At 40.6% G+C, this 21890-nt stretch overlaps 1 protein-coding gene across 1 annotated transcript in view; it reads left to right on the plus strand.

Annotated features, from left to right (window-relative positions):
- Positions 1-16303, plus strand: part of LOC126183667 (uncharacterized) — a 313457-nt gene extending 297154 nt beyond the window's left edge. Inside the window, exon 11 of the mRNA XM_049925820.1 lies at positions 14548-16303. Within this exon, the coding sequence (XP_049781777.1) occupies positions 14548-14658 (111 nt within the window). The 3' untranslated portion in view covers positions 14659-16303. The remainder of the gene's footprint in view (positions 1-14547) is intronic.
- Positions 16304-21890: the final 5587 nt, after the last annotated feature.

The following is a 21890-nucleotide window of genomic DNA, read 5'->3' on the forward strand; positions in this document are numbered from 1 at the left end:
TCGTCGATTTTAGCAGATGACACGCGCTCCGCCGACCGCGTTCTACAGTTTATTAGTGACAGTGAAATGACGTCAGTCATTTGAAGCTTTTTTTGGGGACAATCACCCCCTTTCTGTAGTGGATTTTTAAGCAGTCTTCTATTTTTAGTTTCTCCAATTTTCTGACTTTGTTCCCATTGCTGCTGGTTTTCAATTTCGGTTTTTTACTGTCTTAAATCACGGGCTGGGCGCTAATGACCATAGAAGTTTTGCGCCCTCAAACCACAACAAAAAAAAAAAAAAAAAAAAAAAAAAACACTTGAAATAGGTGGTGGTTAGAACATGGTGAAAGAGCTTGATGATATCCTCCTCAAAGTGTTCTTCGAGTAAAGCTAGGGAGTCTTCTATTGGTACTAGTGTGAATAAGGATGTCACATTAACCCGCCGACATATGGTGTTGCTAAGCATTTATCACAGATGCTAAAACCCTTGGTGGGTTATGGTCCACACCATGTGAAAAACTCGGCTAAGTTTGTGAAAGTACTAAAGGGAATGCGGCTGGAAAATGAAGACCTACTAATCAGCTTTGCGCACCCGTCCACCCCACCACCGGCAAATCCAGGCGCATCGGGCGATTCCGCGGGGGCGTGATTGGCTGGCCGCGGGAAGCGGAGAGCGATCCTGCAGAGAGAGATATAAGCCCGTGACCGACGATATCCTGACACTTCGCCTGAAGATGATGGAGACATATTCCATCGAAACGTTGCTACGAGACGACGACGCTACTTGGCTGACAACCCGTGAAGAATTCATATATAAAAACTATTACATTTGATAACCAAGATGTATGAGACAGGCATAATACCCTCAGACCTCAAGAACAGTGTAGTAATTCAAATTCCAAGGAAACCAGATGTGACAGGTTTCAGTATTACCAATATATCAGTTTAACAAGTCTGACTGCAAAATGCAGACATGAATTCTTTTCAGAAGAATGGCTTCAGGGAAGATCAGTTTGAAGTGCGGAGAAATTTAGGAAGATATTGGGCAACACTGACCCCATGGCTTACCTTAGAAGATAGGATAAGAAAAGGCAAACCTATGTTTATAGCAGTTGTAGATCTGGAGGGAGCTTTTGAAAATGTTGACTCAAATACACTCTTTGAAATTCTGAAGGTATCAAGGATAAAATATGGTGAGCAAAAGGTTACATATGACTTGTACAGAAATCCGATGGCAGTTCCGAGAATCAAGGGGTGTGATAGTGTGAAAGGGAAACACTGGTTGATAAAGGAGTGAGAACAGGGGTTTAGCCTATCCCCAATGCTATTCAGTCTGTGCACTGGGCGAGCAGTAAAGGAGACCAAAGAAATTGTTTGGAGAAGGAATTAAAGTTCAGGGAGAGAAAATGAAAACTTTGAGGTTGGCCGAAGACATTGTAATTATGTCAAAGACAGCAAAGGACTTGCAAGAGCAGTTGAACAGAGTGAACAATGCCTTTAAAAGGTAAAATAAGATGAACAACAACAACAAAATCAAAACAAGGATAATGGAATGTAGTTGAATTAAATCGGGCAGTGCTGAGGGAATTACATTAGGGAGCAATACACTAAAAGTAGATGAGTTTGTTATTTGGGCAGTAAAATAACTAATGATGGCCAAAATAGAGATGATATAGAATATAGACTGGCAGTGATAAGAAAAGCATTTCTGAAGAAGAGAAATTTTTTAACATCAAATGTAGATTTAAGTGTCTGGATGTATCCTTGTATGGGAGTGAAACATGAATGATAATCAGTTCAGAAAAGAAGCGAAAAAACCTTTTGGAATGTTTTACAGAAGACTGCTGAATATTAGATGGGTAGATCATGTAATCAATGAGACAGCACTGAACAGAAATGGAGAGAGAAGAAATTTGTAGCATAACTTGATGAAAAGAAGGTATTTGTTGATAGAACAGGTTCTGAAACTTCAATGGGTTAACCAATTTACTACTGGAGGTGATGTGTTGGCAGATGTGCCAACACCTTGTAGTTAGAGGAGGCCGAAATGCACACTATAATCTAACGCAGACTGGTGTGAGGTCTGGAACAGGATACGTAATGAATGCTATAAAGAAAAGTACGTAGCTGCTGGAATACTTAACTTTAATCCATCATTTGTGTACAGCATTCTTGATGATACAAGTGAGACTCTCTCCAGAAATGGTTAATGGCGCCTTGCTAGGTCGTAGCCATGGACTTAGCTGAAGGCTATTCTAACTATCTCTCGGCAAATGAGAGAAAGGCTTCGTCAGTGTAGTCACTAGCAAAGTCGTCGTACAACTGGGGCGAGTGCTAGTACGTCTCTCTAGACCTGCCGTGTGGTGGCGCTTGGTCTGCAATTACTGATAGTGGCGATACGCGGGTCCGACATGTACTAATGGACCGCGGCCGATTTAAAGCTACCACCTAGCAAGTGTGGTGTCTGGCGGTGACACCACAGGAGGGAAGTATGGTAAGCAGGTTCAAAAGGGTCCAGGTTGTAGTAGTCATTCAGAGATGAAGATGCTTACAATACCAGGCCAGTACACATGTCTGCGAGCCAAGGTTTTAGTACGGGAAACACCCCAGTGCCCCTCATGTAATAACGTGAGGACCTCCCTTCGTAAAGTTGCAGGAACAACCATGCGAGGAGCTGTATCGACTGTAGCCAGAAGGAGAACTCCTTCCAAGACTGAGAGGCACTCACATAGAACAAAATAATTACGAAGAGGGTCCGAGACCTGACCTGGAGGTCGGGATGACCATCCCTGCTGAACGAGGCGAATTACTTGCTGGAGAACCGGGTCAGCTGCCGTTTCCCTGGTGACTCTAGAACTAGTGATCGGGAAGCCATCAACCGCTTGGCGGTACGCCACATCTAAATGAAAACACATAATCTCCTCCCAATCGAACTTAGGATCCGGGCCCACCGGAAGACGGGAAAGAGTGTCGGCGTTGGCATGCTGTCCAGTAGGGCCAAAATGAATGTCATAATGGTACTTAGAGAGTAACAAGGCCCAACACTGCAGTCTGTGGGCTGCCCTATCCAGAATCTGAGAGGCGGGGCCAAATAACGATATTAATGGCTTATGGTCAGTGACTAACTGAAACTTCGTGCCATACAAGAAAGGGTGAAACTAGCCAGCAGCGTAGACAATGGCCAATGCCTCTTTTTCCACCTGGGAATAATGGGCCTGCGCGGGACTAAGAGTTTTAGACGCAAATGCCAGTGGCTGCTCGGAGCCATCCGCGTTGCGATGGGCCAGGACCACCCCCACCCCATACTGCAAAGCATCTGTAGCCAGGACCAATGGCTTATTGGGGTCAAAAGTAACCAAGCAAGGCACTGACATGAGGAGGCCCTTCAATGAGGTGAACACTCGCTCGCATGCAGGCGACCAATCAAAAGGAACACCTTTGTGCGGAAGACAGTACATGGGGTGGGCCATGGTGGAAGCCCTGGGAATGAACCGGTGGTAATAGGCAATCTTGCCTAAAAAAGCTTGTAACTCCTTCAGCGAAGCGGGCCGCGGAAGGTCGACGATACCTTGGACCAAACTTCCTAGCAGCTGGACACCGTGTCAAGAGATGGTGTAGCCCACATACTCAATGGATGGTTGGAAGAAGTTCAACTTATGCAGGTTGCAACGCGGACCCATGGACCTGAATTTGAGAAAGAGGGTTCGAAGGTTGTGCAAGTGTTCCTTCATGCTGCGGCCTGTGACAATTATGTCGTCCAGGTAATTAATGCAATGAGGGATTGTCGACGTGACGTGCTCAAGATAACACTGAAATATCACCGGGGCACTGGATATTCCGAAGGCCAAACGCTGGTATTAGTAAAGGCCAAACGGGGTGTTGACGACTGCCATCCGTTTGGAGTCCTCATCAAGTGGTATCTGATGACAGGCCTCCAAAAGATCGATTTTCGAGAAATATTGGCCTCCCGCCACAGCAGAGAACAATTCCTCAGACCGAGGCAAGGGATAGGTGTCCACCACCAATTGGGAATTAATGGTGGCCTTGAAATCGCCACAAAGACGTAATTTTCCCGAGGGTTTCCTGACAATAACGAGGGGCGAAGCTCACTCACTAGAAGAAATGGGAAGAACGACCCTGAGGGCTGTCACCCGGTCTAGCTCTGCTTTTACCTGAGGGCGGAGAGCCAAGGGGATCTGCTTCGCGCTTAGAAAATGCGGGCAAGCCGACACCTTCAACGTTAAGTGAGCTTCAAAGTCCAAAACATGCCCCAGGCCATCCTCAAAGATATCCTGAAAGTCAGAGATCAAAGATTCCAATGACTGATAAGGAACATCTTCGGAGACCAACTGTATGGTGTCTGCGATAGAAACACCGAAAGCTTGAAAGGCATCCAATCCAAAAAGGTTAGCGGAGCTCGCATCACTGACAACAATAAAAGTAAGAGGCGAAGTGACTGGTTTGTAAGTAATGTTGGTAGTGAATTGAACTGTTTACCATAACCGCGTAGACGCCGATAAACTGGCGCCAACAGGGGTGACCCAAGGTCGGAGTAAGTTTGTGCATTCAACAAGAAAACTGCCACGCCTGTATCTACTTGTAGTTTTAATCGGCACAACCAAACCGACACCTCGATAAAGACTTTATGTGCCGATGCGTCGGGAGCCTGGCCCGATGAAGCTTCCTGAATGTCAACGTCCATGTCCTCTGTACCTGCTTCCTTCGATTCTTTTGAGGCTGAGCAGCAAACTTTAGCAATGTGTTCTTATTTATTACATTTGCGACAAACGGCCCAACGCTGGGGGCACTCTGACCGATCATGATGTATATAGCACGAGGCACAGGACGGTAACTGGGGCCGGCGGCCGGAACTCTGTTTACACGCCGTGCGGGAGTGGCCGTAACGGCCAGATTGTACCGCTCGCACGTCGTCCACCCCGGACGCAGCCGCGCCGCCCTGAATCGCCACAACGTCGCACCACGCTTCCAACTGTTGACTTGTGGCATGAGAGACTTCATACGGTGGAGCAATGGACAGGACTTCCTCAAGGGAAGGGTCTTCCAACTGCAGGGCCCGTTGTCGGACCTCCCTATCAGGGGCCGAACGAACAATGACGTCGCGCACCATAACATGGGCATACAACTCTCGCGAGTGCTCCGTGAGAAAATGACACTTGTGACTAAGACCGTGCAGTGTAGCGGCACACGCAGTAAGACTGATGGGGCTGTTTCTTGCATTGATAGAACTCAACCCTAGCTGCCACAACATGTGTGCGGCGGCAATAATAGGAAGACAGCAGTGAAAACAATGTGTCAAAAGACAAGGACAAGGGTTCCTGCAACGGCGCTAGCTGCCGCAAAACTTGATACAGTGAGGGAGATATCAAAGACAAGAAAAGAGCACGATATACCTCCATATTGGTAACATGAAACGCCTGGAAATGCTGCCAAAGGCGATGTTCATATGCGTCCCAATCCTCCACCGTCTCATCATATGGAGGAAAGGGAGGAGGGAACGGCGCTGGAGCAGACTGCATGGAGAGCAATGCTTGAAGCACTTGTGTCATGGTTGCCATGAGCTCCGTCTGCTGCTCAACCAAAACCTGCACTAAATCCTCCATGCCGTGGATAAGCTGCAAAACCGGAACGTAGACAAAACACGTGAAAGAACGACCCTACTCATCGCCAATTGTGTAGTAACACGATTCATGTTTCTGTCACACTTCACCTAGTGTAGACCGGGAACTGTCTGCTAGGCATGCCCGATGTGAACTGGCTGGGCACGGCCCGTGCTGCCTGAGTAGTTGTTGTTCCGCCGGCAGAGGGCGCGGCCGAATTCTCGTGTGCCCTCTGGTGGGCAGGACTTTACTTGCGGCAACTACTGTCCGTGACGCGCCGTGCCAATGTGCGCATCCCGCAATCTTTCTGGTGGCTACTGCAATAGGAATGATTGGAAATTCATTCATTCAGTTCTTTCTTCATGTTGAAACCAGATAATTATTAGCCATCAATATTCATAATGCTGATTTCAAAGATGTTAAATATCCAGCTGTATTTAAAACAATACTGGAATTTGTAAATAAGAGCTTTCTTTTACTTCAGTATTGCCATTTACATCACCAGTATAAAGAAGGAATAGTAGAAGGCCTAGAACAGAGCCCTGTAGGCCTTTTCAATAAAGAACGATTGGGCTATGATTGACAGTATGTTACATTTTGTTACATACAGATAAAAAGAAGCAATCCAGCCACAGTCTTAAGTCTGCACCCTTCGTGACATGGGACAAATAACGTGGCCAAGCTGTTAATTCTCAATGTCTGGCAGTTTGTGAAATCTGCCAACACTATAGGCTGCGGCAGTTTCTCATGGAAGTCTTTTCTTTTGTTTCAGTTGTTATGCTCCATCTACATTCGTGGTACAGCAGTAAACAATGTGTTGTCTGACTACAATGTCCTGCGGTCAAAATGCTCATTGCTTAAATTTTTGTAGTGCATCTCATCTGAATGCTAAAGTTCTGAGTGTAATAGTAGCACAACTACAATGTATTTCATTTTCTGACACAACGGTAATAACAGTTCCGTTCAATAACATGTTTGTGAAAGGTTGTTTGGTGGACCAGCAGCTGCTGTGGCAACCTGCACTCCCTCACCATGCTTTGAAAGCATCAGCTACCACTCATTGCTTTACAGTTGTTAAGTGGTGCTCCATAAAAACTGTTTATGGTTTACCTTTCACGCTTGATACGAGGTGTGTTTTATAAGTAAGTACCATTTTGAAATTAAAAAAAGACGTGCTAAGATATCTCACTAATTTTAGTTTTACATGAAAACCTGTACCTTAATCTACGCACTGACGCCATTACAGTCTGATTCTTCCTTGTTTACATTGTGTACTGAGTGTTTAAGATGCCTCTGATAATCGTGAGTCCCGCCGACTGAAGTACAGGCTGTTATAAGATTTCTTAGTGCTAAAGACCTAAAGGCGATCGATATTCATTGCGAGATCTGTGCAGATTATGGAGAAAACATTATGAGTGATGGAATGGTAAGAAAGTGTGTGAGAGCATTTAAAGATGGCCGCACAAATGTGCATGGGGAACAACGGAGTGGGCGTCCTTCGGTCGTTAATGAAAGTTTGGAGCAGGAAGTGGACAATAAAGTGAGAGAAAACAGACACTTTATGATTTCCTCCTTGTGGGATGACTTTCCTAATGTTTCTCATAGTGTTTTGTATGGCATTGTGACCGAGCACTTGAATTACTGTAAATTGTGCACACGTTGGGTACCAAAAATGTTGACGGACGTGCACAAAAGTCCAAAACCAAACGTTTAGACAGTGCATTGACTTTCCTTGAGCAGTACCACAATGACAGTGATGATTTCTTAAGCCAAATTGTTACGGGTGATGAAATATGGGTGGCCTATGAAACTTCCTGGCAGATTAAAACTGTGTGCCCGACCGAGACTCGAACTCGGGACCTTTGCCTTTCGCGGGCAAGTGCTCTACCAACTGAGCTACCGAAGCACGACTCACGCCCGGTACTCACAGCTTTACTTCTGCCAGTACCTCGTCTCCTACCTTCCAAACTTTACAGAAGCTCTCCTGCGAACCTTGCAGAACTAGCACTCCTGAAAGAAAGGATATTGCGGAGACATGGCTTAGCCACAGCCTGGGGGATGTTTCCAGAATGAGATTTTCACTCTGCAGCGGAGTGTGCGCTGATATGAAACTTCCTGGCAGATTAAAACTGTGTGCCCGACCGAGACTCGAACTCGGGACCTTTGCCTTTCGCGGGCAAGTGCTCTACCAACTGAGCTACCGAAGCACGACTCACGCCCGGAAGTTTCATATCAGCGCACACTCCGCTGCAGAGTGAAAATCTCATTCTGGAAACATCCCCCAGGCTGTGGCTAAGCCATGTCTCCGCAATATCCTTTCTTTCAGGAGTGCTAGATCTGCAAGGTTCGCAGGAGAGCTTCTGTAAAGTTTGGAAGGTAGGAGACGAGGTACTGGCAGAAGTAAAGCTGTGAGTACCGGGCGTGAGTCGTGCTTCGGTAGCTCAGTTGGTAGAGCACTTGCCCGCGAAAGGCAAAGGTCCCGAGTTCGAGTCTCGGTCGGGCACACAGTTTTAATCTGCCAGGAAGTTTCATATCAGCGCACACTCCGCTGCAGAGTGAAAATCTCATTCTGGAAACATCCCCCAGGCTGTGGCTAAGCCATGTCTCCGCAATATCCTTTCTTTCAGGAGTGCTAGTTCTGCAAGGTTCGCAGGAGAGCTTCTGTAAAGTTTGGAAGGTAGGAGACGAGGTACTGGCAGAAGTAAAGCTGTGAGTACCGGGCGTGAGTCGTGCTTCGGTAGCTCAGTTGGTAGAGCACTTGCCCGCGAAAGGCAAAGGTCCCGAGTTCGAGTCTCGGTCGGGCACACAGTTTTAATCTGCCAGGAAGTTTCATATCAGCGCACACTCCGCTGCAGAGTGAAAATCTCATTCTGGAATCATGGGTGGCCTATGTCACAACAGCATCAAAGCAACAGTCCATGGAAGTTGGGCAAGGGCATCGTTTTGCTGCAAGACAATGCCCGTCCGCATGCGGCGAATCAGACCAAAGATCTCATCACATCTTTCCGATGGGAAGCTCTAGATCATCCTCCATACAGCCCCGATCTTGAGCACAGTGATTACCATCCGTTCCTGCACTTGAAGAAACACCTGGGCGGTCAGTGTCTTCAAGATGATGACGAAGTCAAAACAGTGTGCATGGGGATTAACAAGTAAGGCGGCAGACTTCTATGAGGAGGGTATTCAAAAATTGGTACAACGTTATGACAAGTGCCTCAATATTGACAGAAATTATGTAGAAAAGTAGATTAAGGTACAGGCTTTCATGTAGAAATAAAATTATTGAGATATCTTAGCATGTCTTTTTTTTTAATTTCAAAACAGTACTTAGTTAAAAAACAGTCCCCATAGTAACAGTGGCAGATGCCATACTTTTATATGGTGAGTAATGTATTAAACTAATATGCGAGACATGCATATGGATGAAAATTAATTTTATAATTTGTGATCCAATCAGAATACCTCACTGTTTTGTTTAATGTTGTTGTTAATGCTTTATATCTCCTTCCTTTTCCTGTTAGAAGCAATTCTCCACGCAATTTTTCATTGGGAATTCTCATGTTTCATCAAACCATAATGAGTAACAGTATCATTGTTTAAGGTCTTACTGTGAATGTATGCGATAAACTGCGTGAATCTCTTACAGTGAATGCTCTGTAGCAATGCAGGCACTCTGCACATTTTGAGGTCCATGAATGAATTCATGCAGAACATAATACTGGCCAAAAGTGATATTTAATGTATTGAATTAGATTAAAAGCAACAAAATTGAAGATAGCAGAGTGGAAGGAAATTGCTAATGCCAGTGTAAGCAAACATCTACGAATGTGTCTGATTGCTGTTACACAGATCTAGCACAGAGGATATGTATTCACTTCAACTATTTCCCTGACATAGGGATCCTATTTTTTGTTGACAGTAAAGTCAAAGTTCTTCAGGTATGTTTGTGCAGTGAAGAAGCTTGGTATTCACAAATCAGATATCTATGACCATTAACACGGCTTACTGAGTTGAGCTTCTGCAAATACTTAACGTGTAAAGGTTTTCTTCAGATTTTGTTAAAGAATTTCTTCTAACAGTTTGCAGCTCCACTGAATAGAACCAAAAATAAGAATCTAGAGGGCACTGTTCTACACTGCTGTTAGAGCTGATAACTCACACTGCCCTTGCATCACAAAATGTATGGAACCACCGATTTAACGAGATGCTGCTAATAGCTGATGTCTTGCAAAAAGTCACAAAGTGATGTGTCAGATAAAATGCGGCAGCAAGTATCAGCATGTCCCAAATAGAATTGATTAAAGCAATAGTTGAGATCACAATAACATTTGTTTATTATGACCAGTTTCAGCTTATGTTAAAGCCATCCTCAAATTTGTTGGCCCCCTATGGCTGGCACTGGTGGCTCCTCATTTTTTCACGTGATACTAGTGTACAATCTCATGGTATCAGCCCTGGGGGAACAAAAAATCTGAGGATGGCTTGTGTTAACACAAGCCAAAACCAGGTGATCAAAAAATTTCATTGCAATCCAGGCTGCTGTTTTAAGTATAGCACTGGATCACTGCGCTCCACAGACAATGTTGTCTAAATTTATGATATTAGTTTCCACTTGGACAGCATACAACATGTGAAATATTGAGGTATGTAATATTCCATCATGATTACAATTTCCCCAAAATACAAACAAATAAAACTATTACTTTGATAGTTTGCACTGAAAACCTGTTTCAGTGGAATAAAAAGTAAGTGGAAATCTGACTTCCCCCACATCATGAAACAGTAGGATACCAAACACTTTGCACCTCAAAATCAACTGTCTCTGCATGCAGATTTGCACCACATACAAATAGAATAAGACTGCAGAGGCATGTTGATGGGGATGGAAGCAAGAAGAAATGCAGTTAACTAATTGTTTAATGTCATGCAGTAATAAATTCATTTGAGAATTTAGAAGAAAAGAAAATGAAATTTATGTTCATTAACACACAAACTTAACTTTAAATGCTGGCAATGTGCAATTGTGCACCTTCATATGTTTTTCTGCTTGAGATCTCTACTTGTAATGCACACTAACTTGCTTGTTCATTGCTTTTATAATGTTCCCTTCATGCTATGTCCCTAAATGATGGATAGTATCAAAGTTTTGTTGCTTGGCACGCATAAAGCAAACCATTATGCCTGCTCCCCTGAGGTATTGGACCGAGATTGACAGAAGGCTTACGAATTGTACTCAAAGCGAATGTCGCAAGTGAAACGTGCACTTGATTACCTGGAATTTCCATGTTGGTTTAAGTAGTTGTGTAAATAAAAGCAATGAGAAACCCTTATCTGTTGCCATAACTCATTCAGATAGCAGCAGAACAAAATTATCAAACATAATCTTCCATTTACAGCTGTAACACTATAACCAGCAACTGAGCCAATGGTAAACAGTAGTCGTGGTCAAAAATTCAGTGTTACCTGTAGCAGTGGGAGAGGTCATACTAGATACTTGACTGTTAAGTAATATACTGCAACACGAATTTCTGTGTCATCACCATGTTAAATCAACAGACATTGTTGGAAAGTTCTGCGTGTGTCACCATCTTGCCATTGTCATCTTTTATTGTTGGGCTTTTCTTACTGCTCTGGAATTGAGATGTCAAGGTAAATGTTGTATTCTGTGTTGAAAAACGTCTTCCCATTCTTCTAGATTCACTAGTGATGTACACTGGTATCAAACAGGGGTGGGCAAGAAATGAATAACATAAATAATAGTTTTAACAACAAATTAATACTGTATAATGAATGGTCGTTTCAAGCATAAGCTACCCCTACTCTCACCTCTGATGTTGCGCGCTATCTACTTCAGCTACAATTATGACAATGATAGAGGGTTTACTGCAGCAGTGCCTTGTCCTCATATTTGTAAAGTATTCACTTTCTGAAATGGTAGCTGCTTTTGAAATCGGTTCCAAATTTGCTTCAAAAACTGTGTCTTCTCACATCCTTTTGCTGCTACTTTAACTGAGCTGCTATCTGTCACAAGTAAGTGATGAATATTAACCCACCATGTCATAAGTCTTTTAGCAACCTCACAGGAGTAGCCATAGTTGTCTGCTTCATGGATACAAAATTACATCACCGAAGAAACAAGAGAAAGTCTCTTAAAAGATTCAAAGCAACTGTCAGTGACAATAATCTATATTTTGTTCATAATCTCTGTGTCAAACAAGGTGCAACAAATCATGAAAACAATGAAGAAGCTTGTTAGTATGCATTACCTATGGTATATCTGGAGGTGATAAGCATATGAAGATGCAGAATTGCACATTGCCCACATTTACAGTTTAGTTTCTGTGTTAATCAACACAATTTTCATTTTCTTCTCTCATGATTCTTCACATGAATTGATTACTGTGTTATATTGTATAATTAGTTAACGACCTTTCTTCTTGCTGCCATCTTCACCAACATGCTTCTGCATTCCCATGATAGCCATGAAATTCATTTTGTAGGTGGTACAAGTCTGCAGGCAGACACAGTTGATTTTGAGGTGCAAAGTGTTTGGTATCTTACAGTTTCATAGTGTGCTGGGGAAGGCAGATTTCCAATTACTTTTTATTTCATTGAAACAAGATTTTGGTGCAGACCATTGGAGTAAGTGTTTTATTTGTTTGTATATATCATGATGAAAAATTACATACGTCCATATTTCACATGCTGTACACTGCCTGAGTGGAAACTATACCTCTGACTTTGCTATCCCCCTGCTGAAATTATGTAACACTGGTGTTAACAGCCCCCTTCCACACTTGAAAGCTTAAAAAATGAGAAATTTTATATTAAATCTAATTGAAAGCCTTAAATATAGGTAGCTTGGAAGGAATTTAGAAAGTATCAGGAGGTAATGCTGCATAAAAACCAAATGCTCTTGTGCCTCCCCTCTGAGAGCTCTGTAAGATGAACAAGACAAGTTCACTACACAACTACCTCCAGCTCAGCTAAGACTAGCAAACATGGTTGCAAATATTTGACAATCCTGTGACAGTCCATTTACTTCCACATGTGGTCCTGAATTGTTACAATAAATTCACTTGGCATTTCTTCTCCACTTCATTGACGTATGCTACTTAATTCTCATGTAAAATAAGACACTGAGACGCAAACTTTAATTTTTGGACTCCAAGAATGCCGTACTTCACATAGGTAACAACTTTTATTATCTTTATCGATGTGGTATGTGCCTCAGCAACAAACATAGCAACAAGAGAGACTGGCTCCCAACAGGGTCTCATTTGCTCAGTGGTTCGACATGTGTCTTGTGATGCAAGGGTAACGTGGGTTCTCAGTTGTAGTTTCTGAGCAGACAAGTGCATTCTAGATTCCTATTTTCCATTTTAATTAATGGAGCTGCAAATTGTTTGAAGATATTCTGTAAAAAAATGTGAAGAAAACCTTTACATATTAAGTCTTCTCTGTAGCTCAAGTCAATAAGCTGTGTTAATGTTTATGTATGTATCTGATTTCTGAATACCAAGCTTCTCCACTAGACAAACATCTCTGAAGAACTTTGACTCTACTGTCAGTCACAAAAATTTTTTTGTTCATTACATAGTACCCATATATCTGGGGAATAGTTATGAAATGAATATAGTTCCTCTGTGCTCGATCTGTGTAACAGCAATTAGGCACACCCATAGACATTTGCTGACACCGGCATTAGCAATTCCCTTTCACACTGGGAGCTTCAGTTTTGTTCATTTAAGTGTAATTAAATATCTTAAATATTACTTTTGATCAGCGTTAAGTTCTCCGTGATTCCATACATGGACCTCAAAATGTGCAGCGTGCCTTCATTGCTATAGAGAATGCACAGCAAGGTATTACACAGTTAGCTGCATACATTTACTGTAAGAATCAAAGAATGACAGTAAAACCCATTACACTACATTTGCTCACTGTGGCCTCACAAAAAGATAAGGATTCCCAACGAAAAATTGCATGAAGAGTTGCTTCTAAAGGAAAAAAGAGGAGATGTTATTATTAATGTTAGACAACTTAGTGAGGTATTCTGTTTGGATCACAAACTGTAAAATTAATTTTGAGCCATACTCGTGTTTTGCGTATTGGTGTAATACAATACTCACCATATAAAAGTGGGTCGTCTACCTCCATTACTGTTGAGCATGAAATGCAAATCATAGACACTTTTTGTGGAGCATCATTCAACAACAATAAAGAGAGGAACAGTAGCTGACACTTTCGACACAGGGTGAAGGAGCTTAGGTCCGCTGTGGCAGCTGCTGCCACCAGGTGCTAGAAAGTGTGGTCCTGGAGAGGCCTGACACATAGGCATTCAAAGGCAGACAGCCCATCAAGAAATCTGTCTCAAAAATGTTATTGGATGGAGCTGTTATTATGGATGTGTCAGAAAGTGAAATACATTGTACCTGTTCTTCCATTACACTCAGGACCACAGCATTCAGACAAAAGGCGCTATAAAAAATTTAGGCAATGAGGGTTTCGACCACGACATTGCAGTCAGATGACACATTGTGTACCAGTAGATCTGGGTGTAGAAGGAGAACAACTTGAATAGGAGACAAGAGTTCCTTAAGGAGCTGCCACTGCTTACAGTGTTTCCAGATTGTGCAGACAGCCAGACAGAGAGAATTATCAGAGTGGGCATGTCACAGCTGGTGCAGTCTTGGACTCTGTGGGAGCTGACTGCTGGCCAGGTTTTATGTCAAAGAGTGTACACTGACAAATCTTTCCATTTTAATCTGTACCATCAGAATACATGGTGTGAGATATGAACAGTATACTATAAGCAATATTTTCTTCGGCAAACAAGAATTACCATTACTCAGAAACTGTGTCACATGGCTGTTGTGGTACTGATATTTAAATAGTGTATCTAATTAAATTACTTTTGGAGTAATTAATTTTTGGGCATTTTTCAGAATACAAATGTGCTTTCCGCTGTCCTGCTGCTCATAAAGGAACTTGATTATGCCAGCTTAGAAGTCTTGGAAAATGCTGTAAGATCACGATTAAATGAATTTGAGAACTGACTCCAGAAAAACTGTGTCTTTGTGTCTGTTGTAAACTGGTATGTGGAGTATGGAAAGATATCACTCACTCAAAATGAGGCAGTCAGAGCTGGCTATAATGTACAAAAATATGAGAGACAATACATATACATCACTTTATTAAGTGTGACCTCTTAGGAAATTTTAGTTGCAAGCACAAATGGCTCTTAGTTGCTTCTTACTGCTAATACATTTAAAACAATCAGTGGACTCTTTCCATATTCTTTGCGTTCATTGTTCAAAAATTTTGTTTTCTGTAATCATGTGTTATTTTTTATTTTAAAATGTCGTAGTTACTGTTACCATTGTTAACATGCTGACAGTTAGCAGTGCTGTTTTTCATTCTGTGTTAAAACTCGGGCTGCTGTAATTGATACTCATATTTATTGACAGTTGTCACAATTTTTTGTTGTTGTTAATATTCCCACTACTGTAACTTGTAGTGATATATTAGAAATAATTTTTAACAGTAACAGTGCTACTTATCTGTGTTTATGAATCTTTGGAAGAAAATATTTTATTTTGACTGAAGTAAATGTAATGAAATTTTGAGTTGAAACAGATGTTGGTAGCTATTTATCATGTTTGTGCACGTCAGCGCTTTATAAAGTTTTTTTCTAAACTTTTTGTGTTATGTTGGTAAGTTCATCTTCTCTGTGGCGACTAGATATTTTTTTATCTACTAGCCATCATGAATATATAAACAAGAAAACACAATTGAAAGCATTAAAATTTGTCAGCTGTACTGACTTGATAACAAGGATAAGAGCTATTTAGTAGTTCTCTCATTATTGGTAAATAAGTCACTGGTTGATGAATAATACATGTATCTATACTGTTTTGAGTTTAATCTGCAACAAGCACTTTTTGTGTAAATCAGTTGTGTGATTTTAATTTTGTGAAGATGGGAAATATGAAATGTTCTGTTCAAAGTGATGAAAATACTTTAAACAGCCTTTGGTTAAAAGATATGTTTTCATAAAATATAACAAGGACACAATTTTAAGTGTTATTAAATAGAAACATTTTCAATATTTGTAGATTGTGTGCTGGCACTGGATTTCTCCTTTCCGCTTCTTAATTCCCATCTTTATTCGCAATATGCATTGAATGATGCTTTTCATACATTTGTTACAAGTATTTACTTTATATGATAAAACATTAATCCCAAACTTCTGTTCTGGTAAAGATATTTCACTTGTAATGACTGGTTACATTGTTGGTGCTTGCTGTTTGCCACGTGATCCACATACCTGGCCATGGCCAGTGTAGTTTCCCCTGTCCTATTTAATCATATCATTAGTCAACTTGTCATAACTCTGTTACTAGAATCTGAGACTCAACATACACTTTACCTAGGTTATGCAAGAGATTGTGCTGGTTTAGAATGGAAGAAAGTCTTAATTCTTTATTACCCAGCCTCACAATGTTGATACTAGAGGAGCAAATAAATAAGTCTTCAGTGTCTCCCAGATAATTTACAGCTTTTAATATTAGGAACTGCGTCTGTTGTATTATTTTTCTGGAAGGAATTTATATGTGAGGAGCAAAATAGCCACTAATAAATGAAAAAACTTTGTTTTGATTTTAAAACTCAAAACAGATAGAATAATCAGAATTTCAAAAATTTAATAATATCACCTAAAACACTATTTAAAGTGTATTGTCCTAATTGAATACCCAAGGAAATGAAAATTTTTGGACAAATTCATCTAATGACACAATTACTTTGATGTTTTCATTTTGTAACACTTTCCTGCAAGATTGGAACAGTTATGTTTATTGTGCTGTAATTCCCATGTGTGCAACTGAGAATTTTAATTAGTTGAGAGGAAATATACCCATTTGTGACAAGTAATTTCTATACTGGAGATAACTGCAGTTACGCTGTACATATTTTGTGTTTGTATATGGCTTACACTTTTCATTCAGTCATCATAAAGGTTGAAAGCATACAATTAATCCACATTAGAATTCCAAAGATTCCTCAACTCTAATCTGGTTTTGTCTTCCTTACTCAAATACTTTGGCAATGAAGCCAACATGCGGCTGGTCCCGGCCGAGGTTCGAGTCCTCCCTCAGGCATGGGTGTGTGTGTGTTTGTCCTTAGGATAATTTCGGTTAAGTAGTGTGTAGGCTTAGGGACTGATGACTTTAGCAGTTAAGTCCCCTAAGATTTCACAAACACACACACACACAAGCCTACATGACTATGGACTATATACCTATTAATGACCTTAGTAAAACAATCCTTGTGTTGCTGTTGTATCCTCTAACAAGAGCTCCACCACTGTGGTCATGAAATTCTGAAAGCTCCATAGATCTATATTAACTCATCTTCCTACTAGTCCCCATATTGTTGTGCACAAGCTCCCACAGAAAGGCCTTTTGCCTTGATTGATCGTCATCTTCCACCAAATGTTTGCAGCCTTGCTTTTACATCCAAGTCAATAATAAGCCTAATCCCCACCTTTCTACTGTTATTGTTGCATTACAAATAGACTCCTTGCTTGTCACTGTGAATGTTATAACTCTGGTCACCGTCTTAAGTGCCTGTGGCCTTGCTGTCATGGAAGAATACCTTCCCCAGCATCCTTCTGACACCAAACCCAAGACATCCATCCTAATCCTCTCAGTGAGAAAGCTAAATGTACAAAAAAATCTCTGGAAATGCTATGGGTACTCAAATGCCCTCTTCCTATGGCAAGCTGTTAATGGGTAACTTAAAGGAATCCTTCCTGTTCATTCAACATCTTAAACACCCCATGAGAGGCTCAGTGTCACTGATACCATCATCATCATCATCATCATCATCATCATCATCATCATCATCATCATCATCATCTAGACCTGTGACAATTACAACCTCAGCTCTTTCTTCCAGAATCTCAACATTTAGCCCCAAAATCCCTTCAGCTGTTCTTTATTGACTTAGTGAGCTACGTTTGTAGCAGTTGATCTTCTCTTCTCTAATGCCCTCATAATAAATCACATATCAAAGTGGCACGTTAAGATGCAGGGTTCACTTTCAGGAGACCCAAAGTTCATATCCTGATGTATGCTTTCTACAGATTCCCTAAATTGCTTAAGGAAAATGCCAGGATGATTCCCTTGAGAAGAACTCCAGTGATTTTCTTTTCTATCGTCCTCAATCCAAACTTGTGTTCCAGGTCTAGTGACATCATCATCAAAATAGAATTAATATCTCTTACTTTCATAAAAACCTCAATTCCCATGAACTGTTCTAACCATCGACAGTAGCCCCATGTTGACAGTTGCCAGCTATTCCACATCAAGAAGTCCATCCCAGCAGTGACTGGCAAATCTAGAAACTCTATCTACAGTGGGAACCATCAGTTAAGCAACTATGCTGACAACTTCTCCAGAGCTTTGATGAACAGACAATACACTGCCCAGCTAGTTCAGAAGTATATATCCCTTGCAGTTTCTAATAGGACACCATAAACCACATTGCCACAGTGAATCAGCCTCCAACCATTACTTCCTTTCCAGTTCTTAAAAACCTGTCACATCCTTCAGCAGACCTTAGACTATCTCACATTGTGCTTTGAGGTTAGGGGTATTCTACACTCATCCATAACAGTAATATTCATTCAGCTGTCCAACTTATCCAGTATCCTAAACCACTACTATGTCATCCCTGATCCCAATCCTGTACATCGAAAGACATTCCTCTGCAGAAAGATCATATCAAAGGCCTTTTCCACACATTACCACCAACTGCAGTCCACACCCTGGCATTTCATCTGCAATAGAAAATCAGGCCATATGTGAAGATACCTACATTATATAGAAACTATGCTGCAATTACCATGCAGTGTTCTGTGTCGGGGATGGCCAAGAACTCTGCTCATATGTGGCTCTCTCTTTCCTGATCACACATTCCACCATTACCATGCCCTGCTTTCTGAGCCTAAAAATAAAGGAACTTTGAATGCACTGCATTAGATGGCAATGCAGTTATGTAAGCAAACAGTCTCTATAACAACTCAAAAACAGATGAGAGACTGGCAGTGTCCTGAAAACATTTAGAAAACTGTTCCTGTAATTCTTTCAATGCCATAATAAATTTTTAAAAATTCAAATTATCTGTTAATGCATTAGCTTAAGGAAATGGATGGTGTTCTTTGTCAAAAGTTTTCTCTTCCACAATGCAATTGTCTTTTTAAATGCATACATTTTCCCCTACAAGTCAGATTAAGTTACTTCTTATCTTAGTACACTTAAAATGTGAGGTCTGCAATCTATTCTGAATCTTTTAAATTTGGTTCTTTCTTTCCTTTTTCTTCCAGAATTCAACAATTGCAGGTCTTTAATTGGAATATCATTCCAGGGATGCCACTTGTCTTAAACAAAGTACTTCACAGTAGTATATAACATCACAATACTCTTTGTTCAGTTCCATCAAAAACTGTAGAAATTGAGGCTGTAATAATGTGTGTGACTTCAGAAAATGTGCTCTTAATACAGCCAGTTTCATGATGTACTCCATGCATGCAAATTTAGCACATAATGCTTCTTAATGTGCACAACAATTAATTCCAGAAAAATTGTGTGTTGATTATTGTAATTTTTTGCTCTTTCATTGGTGACTAAATTTTTAAATTCTTTGTGCTTGGGGTTCTTTCTAAAGCAAATTTATGGTATGCATTGACTATTCAACTGCTTTATTGATATTGAGAATTCTGGTGCTTCATTTTGTAGCAGAACTGTGATGATAAATTGATAGATTGCCTCCTTTTGTGCAAACCGTCATTAGACCTGTGAACTTCCTTAATACCATAGACAAATAGTGGAGGATAGACAGTGCTGGCACTAAGATCCTGCCAAACTGTAGATAGTAAGAACTTATGACTTGTGTCCTTTCATTCCAATTGGTGGGACATAAGGCTTTGTTGAAGCATCACCAGCAGTCTCTGTTTTGTATCATTGCCCTTGTCTCTCCACACATTTTTCCTGCTTTTGTTGTCTCTGTCTCCACTGACTTCCTCCTTGCTAACCTCAATCTTCATTTTCTGTGATAGTGCTTATGCACAATTTGTCTAACCTACTTCCATTTTCTTGCCTTCAGCTATTTGTCCAAAGTATTTTTGTTAGTATGGTTCCACAGCTCTTCATTGAATATTGCATTTGGCCAAAATTCTGTCAAGATTCTATGTAAGCACTAGTCTGTAAAAGTCTCTGTTTTCTTCGTAACTGATTTTTGTTGCAGAGTTCACACATACACAGCAACATTGATTTTATGTTGCTGTTGTATACTGAAGTTTTATTCACAGGGAAGTCTTATTGCTTTTTGAAATGGGATGCAATTGGATGAAGGCTTCATTTTTAAGGTTATGTACCTCATTCGGTAGAAGCAGATTTCTTATAGGATCAGTTTGTCTGTCTGTCTGTCTGTCTGTCTGTCTGTGTCTTTTTCTCAGGCAGGAGTAAATGTATCAAGTTGAAATTAATGTCATGTGCTATGGTCTAATGTCCCTTGGTGTTATTAAACATTTAATCTTCTACATCAATGCAGTCAAAAGAAATGGCCATTTATGTCACATACTTTGATATACACGAATGTGCCCCTCAAAATGTGCAGGATATTTCCAATTAACCTAAAATCATGCAATTTGCCAGGAAGCAAGGTTTCTACATCTACATCCATACTCCGCAAGCCACCTGACGGTGTGTGGCGGAGGGTACTTTGAGTACCTCTATCGGTTCTCCTTTCTATTCCAGTTTTGTATTGTTCGTGGAAAGAAAGATTGTCGGTGTGCCTCTGTGTGGGCTCTAATCTCTCTGATTTTATCCTCATGGTCTCTTCGCGAGATGTAGGTAGGAGGGAGCAATATACTGCTTGACTCCTCGGTGAAGGTATGTTCTCGAAACTTCAACAAAAGCCTGTACCGAGCTACTGAGTGTCTCTCCTACTGTTTCACAGTACAAATAAAGGGTGAGGGGGAATCAAAAAATTGTTAAATTGTAGTTATATCACATAAGAAATACCTTTTTGCCATAAATCACCTGCTATTTTCTTTTTGTATGTCCGAACTAGTCTCAGGAACTACTGTAGACATTATGATACAGCTTTTCTTTATAGTAGACTGATTTATGAAGAAACTTTGCATATATAATGTATAAATATTTCATTGCAAATTAGCTCAACTATGAGGAATCGGTCAACCACCTCTGTGAAAACATCATTATTGCCATTTGCTGGTAAATTTTAAGTGAGCATGTTAATACAACTTCAGAAATAATAACATAAATGAACAAATAGAATAGCAAATGTGAAATTATGCAAAAAATTTAAACTTACAACTTAAAACATTCTCGAAAGTATTTTAATTCCTGGGACTGGTATCTTGCCAGTATTGATATCAATAACAGGCAAAATTCATTGTCATTCTTGATTCCCGGGATGGATGAGATATGTATAAACATATATGAGCTTATACAGAACCCTCAGAGCATGTGGCTCCTCCAGTTTTAATTATAGTGCTTCAGAAATACATGAAGTCACCAACGACATCTCCATTCCTCCCATTTATTTTACATTTTCTATCAACAGTCACATTTAGCCATAGAGATTTGGTCTTTCCTACATTTATTATAAGTTCCACCCTTCCTGTCTGTTCTTGCAAATCTTTCAGTTTATCTTTAATGTGCCTGCAGTTTTGAGAGAGGAGATATGCATCATCAGCAGAATCAATGTCATCTAGTTGGTCTGTAGTGCTCCAGCTTATTTCCGCTCTCTTCTTCTTCTTCTTCTTCTTTTCCCTTTTTATTTTATTTTATTTTATTTTACTTCATCCATAACAATTAAGAAGACAGATGGAGAGAGAACGCACATCTGTTTTACCACAGACTTCATGTTAATAGATGTCAGTTTCTGCAGGTGTATTACTTTGCAGGAGTATCCACCATACATTTCTTGCATTATTACATAGTTTGACATGGTTTTCCACAGGCATCTTCTGGACACAATCAAACACCTTTTCATAGTCAAGGAACACTAGATATGGACTAGCCACATATCCCATACATTGTTAGAGGATGATTCACAGTGTATTAATCTGATCTAAACAGGATAGATTCCTACAAAAGCCAGCTTATTCCCTTTGAAAGCATATTTCATGGTAGTCTTGCATTCTGTTTAGGGTTATTAGTGACAGAAATTTACTAGGAATGGATAACATGACCCCTCT

Source organism: Schistocerca cancellata, chromosome 4, assembly GCF_023864275.1.
Source record: "Schistocerca cancellata isolate TAMUIC-IGC-003103 chromosome 4, iqSchCanc2.1, whole genome shotgun sequence".
NCBI lineage: Eukaryota > Metazoa > Arthropoda > Insecta > Orthoptera > Acrididae > Schistocerca > Schistocerca cancellata.